Here is a 9,658-nt window from a genome sequence, read left to right as displayed (position 1 = left end):
AATACAAAGTTTAGTTATTTTTTAATTATGTCAAATTTTACTATTTCTCCATCTTCTATATATAACAGAAATAGTCCCATAATTTGAACTCTTATATATATTTTTAAATTTAAAATTTTAATCCTAACTTAAACTATAGCAATTAAATCGGTTAAGTTTAATTCTATTATTAATTTTTGTCTCTAATTTCATCATTTTTTTTAGTTTTTTTATACTTTATCAAATTTTAAATTTTCAATCCTGATTTAAATGACAATCATTAAAATTCATTAACTAAAATAATTTGACTCTTTATAAATATTATGTGGAAATAGCAAACTTTCATGGTATTACACGTGATAATATGTTAATAACATAATATTATAACAAAAAATAGTAGAGTTTTCGACAAATATAATAGCTATTATTTTGGTCAAGATTGAAATTTTAAAATTTAAAAGTGTGAAGACTAAAAATTACCTAAAGTATAAGTACTAAATTAACAACTTACACATATTATATGGACTAATAACAAAAGTTGACCTTCTAATTAAATATTTCTAAGATTTTTGTTATTTCCTAGTATAGGTTTGTAAATGAATCGAGAGCTTGAACAAATGAATTTTTGATCATTTTCGTTTATTTATTTTTAAAAGTGTTCATGTTCGTTTAGAGTTTCAAAATTTTGTTTGTGTATGCTTCTTCTTTTTTGGTGAATATAAGACAAAACAAAGTGTCCACAAGGAATTAAACTAAAACACCTAGAGGAGGTTGTTCAAACATAAGTAAAGCGTCTTCATTACTACAATTTATTTTTGCAAGAAAATTATCAACTTTATTATTTTTTCTGGGCATATATTGAATACATCATTGTACTGTCCTTTCCAACAACCTTTCCAACAACTGATGTATACGCCTAGCCAAAGCTGAATTCAAGTTTCTTGAATTGTTGTCTTGAATAATCTTAACTGCTTTCATGCTATTTGTACTAATCAATACTCTATCAAATCCCTGCTTCAATGAAAGAGATAAAGCCCTCAAAAATACCCATAACTCAGCCTCCAAAATTGAACTTATTCATATTCATAGTATGTATAATCATATTCATATTTATTAAACTTATTCAAAACTAAACCCAACCTCCAAATCTTTGCTTAAAAATTATGTATATTCATTTTCATTCATTTAAATTAAATAAACTTATTCAATAATATTTAATTAAACATATTCACAAATTATTAAAGATATATTTATGAATAACAAACAAACAAACCATAAATAACTACTTTCTTATTTTTACATATAAAAGAATCACACGTACATTTTACTAATTATATTATTATAAATAAAATAAAAACATAAACAATTATATATTTAATTATATAATAGTCAAATAATAAATAGTAAACGAGTTTTGACGAATATAAGCTGCTGCAAAATTTGGTGGATTCATCAGTGAAGATAAGAAAATAGAGGCCATGGGAAATCTTCTAATCCTTTTCACAGCTTTTTTGTGCATCTGCCTTTTCGTAGCTTTGCACTATGTCTTGCACGAGTATTTGTGGGTACCTCATCGTGTACAGTTCATCATGAATTCACAGGGGATCAGAGGACCTCCTTATGAATTTATCCATGGAAACAACAAAGAAGCTCTTCAAATGCGGAAGGAAGCATCTAGCAAACCTATGGCCTTGACACACGATATATTTCCCAGAGTAATGCCTCATGATTACTCCTGCATCAAGAAATACGGTGGGAATAACTTGTTTTGGTAGTATTTTCGGATTTCCATGAATAGATTTTAATTAAATCATTTTTTAGGGAAGAATTATCTTAGTTGGAATGGAGTTCGAGCTCAACTGGTAATAACAGACCCAGAACTGGTGAAAGAGGTGCTGAAAACCAGTGAAAAAGCTTTTTCAAAGCCAAAGCCTTCATATTTCTTTAAGAAGCTACTAGGTGACAGCATTTCTACAATCAAAAGTGAGAAATGGGGCGCAAGGCATAGGAAATTGGCCAATCATGCCTTCCATGGGGAGAGCTTAAAAGTAAATCACTAGTTTCTAATCTAATTATTGTTGTGGAACATTGATAATGGATGATGGTTTTTGCAGAATATGATTCCAGCAATGATTGCTAGCGTTGGAACGATGCTTGAGAAATGGAAAGATAAGGAAGGCAAAGAGATGGAAGTGTTCCAAGAGTTCAGATTCTTGACTTCAGAAATGATATCCAGAACAGCCTTTGGTAGCAGTTACTTGGAAGGAGAGAAGATTTTTGACATGTTGATGAAGTTGACCCTAATTATAGGCAGAAATTTTTATAAAGCAAAATTTCCTATCATCGGCTACCTTCATCTAATCCTCCACTAATATAAAATGTTTTTCCAAAAAAAAAAGTTTATCTTTTTAAGTGTAGGAAGTATTTTGGGCTATACCCATAAAAGTTCAAATGATTCTGCATTTAATATTATTAGTAAAAACCTTATCAAAAACTGGTAGCTTGTTGGTACAATCATTGATCTTGGTTTTAAAATATTGGTGTTTTTCCACCACAATGGAGTCAATGGATTGAATTTAATCTGCTTTGCCTTTTCAGCAAGTTTTGGAAATCTGCTGATGAAATTGAATCAGATAAACTTGAGAAAACGATACATGATTCTGTGATGAAGATTATTAAACAAAGGGAAGAGAAAGTAATGACCGGAGAAGTCGACAGCTGCGGCCATGATTTTCTAGGATTACTTGTAAATGTCTATCATGATTCGGATGAGAAAAACAGGTTTTTGATACAAGATATAATAGATGAGTGTAAAACTTTCTATTTTGCTGGGCAAGAAACAACCAATTTCTTGCTTGCATGGATAACCCTACTTTTAGCAATACATACAGATTGGCAAGACAAAGCAAGAGCAGAGGTGATTTAGGTTTTTGGTAATCAAAACCCAAATTCTGAAGGGATCGCCAAATTAAAGACCGTAAGCAAACTATACAAATTCTAAAGCTTGAAAACTAACATTGATCATTTATATTAAACTGCAAATTGTTATGGTTTGATTTTTTTTTTCTTGAACAGGTTACCATGATTATTAAAGAAACTTTACGGCTCTATCCTCCTCTAAATGGCGTGGTAAGAAAGGCAGTAAGAGATGTCCAATTAGGAGAACTTGCCCTACCTAATTATTTAGACCTCAACATCCGATTCATAGCACTCCACCATGACCCTGCCGTATGGGGAGATGATGTTCATCTTTTCAAACCAGAAAGGTTTGCTGAAGGGATTGCCAAAGCTACTAACAACAATGCAGCTGCATTTATGCCCTTTAGATTGGAACCTCGATTTTGCGTTGGAATGAGCTTTGCAATCACTGAAACCAAAATCGCCCTTTCCATGATTCTGCAACGCTACACTTTCACCCTTTCCCCTACCTATGTTCACGCACCTTTACCAAATCTTTCACTCAAGCCACAACATGGGCTTCATTTGTTGTTTCATTCACTACATTAAATTTGGTAAAATATTGTATTACATAATAAAATGTGGGATGCGTAACAATTCCTTGTAATGTTCATCTATTTACTATATTTTGCAACCATACGATGTATGGTTTGGGGATTTCATGTTTTGGCAACAAGATTTTTTAATTCTAAATTACATTTGTAATACGGAGAATAGCATTAAGCAATTAACACCTATACAAATGTCATAAATTTAAATTTGGAGTTTGATATTTAAAAGGATTTAGACAAAAAGATTATGTCTAAAAATAAACTTAAGTAAAGAAGTTCATTTAAACAATGGATTGGGATTGAGCTTGGACTCCAATTCCAACAGTTAATGCTCTAATTTGGCTTGACATATTATTAATTTTATAATATATTTTTACTTATCATATCATTTATATAACATAAAACTTAAATCTATATTAATATATAACATTATACCTGAAAATGGGCTTGAGTAAGAAAGCCTACTTAAAATATAGGCCAAATTTGAGTTCTAGCACTTAAAGTTTGAGCTTGTCTTGATCTATTTTTAATTTTATAATATACTATATTATTTTTATTTATAATGTAATTTGTATCACATAAAAAATAAATCTAAACATTAAAAATTAATTGTTTATATTTAAAATTTTAATAAATATATAAATTTAAAATAACTTAATTAAAAAAATGAATGCATTAAAATAAATTTAAATTATTTATTTATAAATATGAAAATTTTAAATAAAATATAAAATTTCATATTTTAAACTTAGCGGAATTGGGCAAAAAAAACATATTAGATTAATACTATCCAAAAGTTTAATAAAAATCTAACCTCATCAGTTCTGTTAATGTCTCCACTTGAAGATGAATAAATTAATCAAATAAAAACCACATTTTCCAATGGGTCACTATAATTATGCTTGAATTGTGTGGTAGGGGTGTTAGAAATGTTTAACCGAAACTTAATTGAATTAAATTAGTATTAATCAATTTTTTTATTTTTTTAACTGCTAATCAAATCAAAAAATTTTTAAAAAAATCAAATCAAAATATTTTGGTTAATTAGATCGGTTAATTGAATTAACCGAAATTGATTTATTTTTTGTTAAAACAAGTATATAACATATCAAAAAAAAATTATAAGGTTTATTTGACCGGATTAACCGAATTAATCGAACTAGTAATAGCCTAATCTATATAATATATAACATTATTTATTTAGTTCGGTTAATTACTTGATTTCGAACCGAATTAACTATTAATCAAAATTCTAAAAAATATTTAACCGACCTTCGACTGAACTAGATCGGTTAACCAAGATCAGTTCAACAGGTTAATTCGATTTTAACCGAAGTTTGAACACCCCTATTGCGTGGGATATTTCTACTGTGATGTAACTTTAGTTATTTTTCTTTTAGTAAAAGTTAATATAAAGATATGCTTTAGAACATTTTATATTAATTTTTTAAAATAAATATGATTAGAACTGGAAAATGATTATGGAACGATAATCTATTTAATTATTTGGAGTAATTGACAATATTAAAAAATATTAACCCTGAAAATAATAAACTATTATAGAAAAATTAATAAAACAATAAATAAAAGTGGATGAAAATACAAGAGAATTTTTCTCGTCTTTTTTTATTTCACTCAGGTAAGGATTCTATTTATAATTTATAATTAGCATTCAATGCAATGAATGAAGCTTTCTTAAGTGCTTCATTAACTCATATTAAACATTGTATAATGAATGAGAGGTTTTACCTTATAAATGGGGGAGTTAGAAAATAGACTTTCACATTTATTTATAACACTCCCCCTTGGATGTCCACTAGAGAAAACAGTGCCTCATTAAAACCTTTATTAGGAAAAGCCCTGTGGGATAAAAACCTAATGAAGGAAAAAGAGTACACAGTCTCCTATTACGAGTTGCCTCGTTAAAAACCTTTACCAGGAAAACCCAGTGGGACAAAACCTTGGTTAAAAGAAAAGAGTACAACGTGTTTTAGACTCCCCCTAATGACGACATCACATTATATCTTTGAGTTGACGCATTCCAATCTTGTTTCGTAGTCTTTCAAATGTTGAAGTTGGCAATGCCTTGGTAAAAAGATCTGCTAAATTATCACTAGAACGAATTTGTTGAACTTCTATGTCACCTTTTTTTCTCAAGATCATGAGTGAATAATAATTTTGGTGAAATATATTTCATTCTGTCACCTTTGATATATCCACCATTTAATTAAGCTATACATACTGCATTATCTTCATATAAGATAGTTGTCATATTTTCTTGTAAAGGCAAATTACATATCTTCTGCATATGTTGGGTTAATAACCTTAGCCAAACATACTCTCGGCTTGCCTCATGCATTGCAATTATTTTAGCATGATTTGAAGAGGCAACAGCTAATGTTTGCTTTGTCGAACGCCATGATATAATAGTACCTCTACATGTAAATAAATATCCTGTTTGTGGTCAACCTTTATGTGGATCCGATAAATATCCAGCATCAGCATAACAACTAATAGGGATTTTGAAACATTTGAATAAAATAACCCCATATCAATGGTCCCTCTAAGATATCTAAATATATGTTTAATTCCATTCCAATGTTTACATGTTGGAGAAGAACTAAATCTTGCTAACAAGTTTACAGCAAAAGCTATATCAGGTCTTGTGTTATTTGTAAGATACATCAATGCTCCTATGGCACTTAGATATGGTACTTCAGGACCAAGAAACTCTTCATCATTCTCACAAGGACGAAATTGATCTTTATTCACATCTAACGATCGTACAACCATCGGGGAACTCAATGGATGTGCTTTATCTATATAAAATTTATTTAAGATATTTTTCGTATAAGTTGACTGATGGACATGAATTCCATCTTTTAAATGCTTGATCTGCAGGCTAAGACAAAATTTTGTTTTTCCTAGATCTTTCATCTCAAATTCTTCTTTAAATAATTTACTGCTTTTTGAAGCTCTTCAAGAGTTCCAATAATATTTAGATCATCAACATAAATAGCAATTATCACAAAGTTTGATTCAGACCTTTTTTATAAAAACACATGGGCAGATTGGATCATTTTTATAACCTTCTTTTAACAAATATTCACTAAACCGATTGTACCACATACGTCCAAATTGTTTTAATCCATATAAACCTTTTGTTAATCTGATTGAGTAATTTTCTTGGGAAACTCTATATCCTTCAGGGATTTTCATATAAATTTCACTATCAAGTGTACCATACAATAGGTTGTAACAACATCCATTAGACACATGTCAAGTTTTTCACGTACTGCTAGACTAATAAGGTATCTAAACGTGATTGCATCTACCACAGGAGAATATGTCTCTTCATAATCAATGCTGGGCCTTTGCGAAAATCCTTGTGCTACAAGTCGTGATTTATATGTTACGAATTCATTTTTCTCATTTCGTTTTTGCACAAATATCCATTTATATCCTACCGGCTTTACATATTTAGGTGTTAGAACTATAGATCCAAAAACCTCACGTTTAGAAGGTGAATTTAATTCTGCTTGAATTGCTTCTTTCCATTTTGACCAATCTTTTCTATTTCTACATTCCTAAATAGATTTAGGCTCAAGATCCTCAAATTTTTTTGATATTTCAATAACAACATTATAAGTAAAATTATTGTCGACAACTATATTTTTTCGGCTCTATCTTTTTCCTGAAGTAACATAACTTATTGAGATTTCTTCGTTATCACGATTTTCAGGTACCTGAACCTCTTCTGGGGTTTTTTGATTAGGTATATCTTTGGTCTCTTCTGGGGTACTTGCCTCCACAATATTACCATCTTGAATAATTGCTCTTTTTCTTTTACAAGGATTTTTATCCTTGGAATCGATTGGCCTTCCACGCTTCAGGCGTGGATTACTTTTTTTTGTACTAACAATTTGCCTTATTGAGATATCAATTCGTATTGGAGCATTTTCAGCTGGTATGTAAGATTTTGTAATTCTCTTTAGGTCAGTAAATGAATCTGGTAGTTGATTGGCAATGTTTTGCAAATGTATAATCCTTTGAACTTCTTGTTCACATTGACTTGTACGGGGATCTAATTGAGATAATGATGATCCATTCCATGTAATTTCTTTAACTAGTTGTATTTTCTCTCCTCCTAATGTTGGGAATGTTGTTTCATCAAAATGGCAATAAATAAATCGTGCAGTAAATAAATCTCTAGTTAATGGTTCAACAAATTTAATTATAGAAGGAGATTCATAACCAACATATATTCCCAACCTCCCTCTGAGGACCCATCTTTGTGCGTTGTGGTGGACAATTGGAACATATACTGCATATCCAAAAATTCTAAGATGGGAAATATTTGGCTCCTGACCAAAAGCCAATTGTAATAGGGAGTACTTATTATAACTTGTTGGCTTTAAGCGCACAAGTGCTGCTGCATACAAAATAGCATATCCCCAAGTTGTAACAGGGAGTTTTGTTTTCATGAGTAATGACCGAGCTATTAGTTGGAGGCGTTTGATAAATGATTCAGCTAAACCGTTTTGTGTATGAACATGAGCTACAGGATGTTCAACTTTTATCCCAATTGACATACAATAATCATTAAAAGCTTGGGATGTAAACTCACCAGCATTATCAAGACGAATAGTTTTGATTGCATAATCTAAAAATTGTGCTCTTAATCGAATTATTTGAGCAAGTAGTCTTGCAAACGCCAGGTTGCGAGTCGATAATAAGCACACATGTGACTACCTACTAGATGCATCTATTAATACCATAAAATATCTGAATGGTCCACATGGTGGATGAATGGGCCCACATATATCACTTTGAATACGTTCCAGAAATGCTGGAGATTCAATCCCAACTTTAGCTAGTGATGGTCTAATAATCAATTTTCCTTGAGAACAAGCGACACAAGATAAATCCTTGAATTCAAGAATCTTTTGGTTCCTTAATGGGTGTCCAATTGGATTCTCGATGATTCTTCGCATAATAGATCCGGGATAGCCTAATCAGTCATGCCAAATAGTAAAAGTATGTGGCTCTACAAACTTCTGGTTTGTAGTAACATGTGACTCAATTGCACTAATATTTATATAATATAAACCTGATGAAAAAGTAGGTAGCCTTTCCAAAACATATTTCTTTCCACATTCAACATTTGTAATATATAGATATTTAACATTTTTCTCATTCATAGTCTCAATATGATATCCATTAAGACGGATATCTTTAAAACTCAATAAATTTCTTTTAGTGGAATATAAAGCATCATCAATGATAAATTTTGTACCTTTAGGTAATAATATAATAGCTCTTCCAGAGCCTTCCATAAGTTTTGAACTACCCGATATTGTATTAACATGGGCATTACTCATTGTCAAATGAGAAAAATATTTTTTATCTTTGAGTATATGTTGTAGCACTATCTGCAAGACATATGTTTTCATTGATTTTAGGTCCATCGAAATTTTGTTGAATATTCATTTTCTTCATAAAAACAAACAAAATATAATATGAGAAACATTGCAAATATTTATTAAATATATAATTTATAATTTATGCAAATATACTTAAAATAACATAAAAATGTCAAAATAACATCAATTTTTCTAATGATTCTCAAAGAAATCTACCACATCTAGGTGAGTTGTATTATTAAAGTCATTAAATTTATCGCCCTCGTAGGCATGGTCAGTTTTAGTATTATAGTGAATATCTTCATCTTTTGCCTCCATTTCATCATTTTGGGATATAAAATTTGTCTCCATATGCTTTCTCTTCCTTTTAATGGATGCTTGATAAAGTTTCACTAAATGCTCAGACGTATGACAGGTACGTGACCAATACCCCTTAATACCACATCGGTAGCATTTATTCTCAACAATCTTTGAAGGATTATTTTTACCAATTCTTTATTGTCTTTCATTGTTATTCTTTTTCTGGTGGTTAGAAGTATCATTGTTATACCACCATGATAACGATTACTAATACGTCCTCGACCACGTCTCCCACTACGTCCACGACCATGGCCGCGACTTCTATATTTTCTATTTTCATAATTATTGTATACTGCTACATTCACTTCAGGGAATGGTGCAGAACCAGTGGGACAAATTCCATGATTTTTCATCAATAGCTCATTATTTTGTTCAGCCACCAAAAGG

At 30.4% G+C, this 9,658-nt stretch overlaps 2 protein-coding genes across 2 annotated transcripts; both read left to right on the top strand.

Moving 5' to 3' along the window:
* Nucleotides 1–1,384: 1,384 nt before the first annotated feature.
* LOC107894092 (cytochrome P450 CYP749A22) lies at nucleotides 1,385–3,548 on the top strand. Its single transcript, XM_041084914.1, has 4 exons — nucleotides 1,385–1,731; nucleotides 1,801–2,027; nucleotides 2,094–2,956; nucleotides 3,055–3,548. Exons 1-3 carry the CDS (start codon nucleotides 1,458–1,460, stop codon nucleotides 2,349–2,351), a joined length of 759 nt encoding a protein of 252 aa, XP_040940848.1. The 5' UTR covers nucleotides 1,385–1,457; the 3' UTR covers nucleotides 2,352–2,956; nucleotides 3,055–3,548.
* On the top strand, nucleotides 2,678–3,486 carry LOC121212273 (cytochrome P450 CYP749A22-like). The gene is made up of 2 exons (XM_041084719.1): nucleotides 2,678–2,896; nucleotides 3,055–3,486. The coding sequence occupies exons 1-2, from the start codon at nucleotides 2,678–2,680 to the stop codon at nucleotides 3,484–3,486; spliced, it is 651 nt and encodes a 216-aa protein (XP_040940653.1).
* Nucleotides 3,549–9,658: the final 6,110 nt, after the last annotated feature.

The sequence above is a fragment of the Gossypium hirsutum genome, chromosome A13, assembly GCF_007990345.1.
Source record: "Gossypium hirsutum isolate 1008001.06 chromosome A13, Gossypium_hirsutum_v2.1, whole genome shotgun sequence".
Classification (NCBI taxonomy): domain Eukaryota; kingdom Viridiplantae; phylum Streptophyta; class Magnoliopsida; order Malvales; family Malvaceae; genus Gossypium; species Gossypium hirsutum.
Note: the sequence above shows the minus strand (reverse complement) of the source record. Positions and strands in the feature narration are given on the sequence as shown.

What these genes read in the sequence shown, in the direction of transcription:
- LOC121212273 (XM_041084719.1), top strand. Translation starts at nt 2,678, where the DNA reads ATGACCGGAGAAGTCGACAGCTGCGGCCATGATTTTCTAGGATTACTT. An exon ending in AAGACAAAGCAAGAGCAGAG is followed by an intron (nt 2,897 to 3,054) that starts GTGATTTAGGTT and finishes TTTCTTGAACAG; the next exon opens with GTTACCATGATTATTAAAGA.
- LOC107894092 (XM_041084914.1), top strand. Translation starts at nt 1,458, where the DNA reads ATGGGAAATCTTCTAATCCTTTTCACAGCTTTTTTGTGCATCTGCCTT. An exon ending in CTCCTGCATCAAGAAATACG is followed by an intron (nt 1,732 to 1,800) that starts GTGGGAATAACT and finishes ATCATTTTTTAG; the next exon opens with GGAAGAATTATCTTAGTTGG. An exon ending in TCCATGGGGAGAGCTTAAAA is followed by an intron (nt 2,028 to 2,093) that starts GTAAATCACTAG and finishes TGGTTTTTGCAG; the next exon opens with AATATGATTCCAGCAATGAT.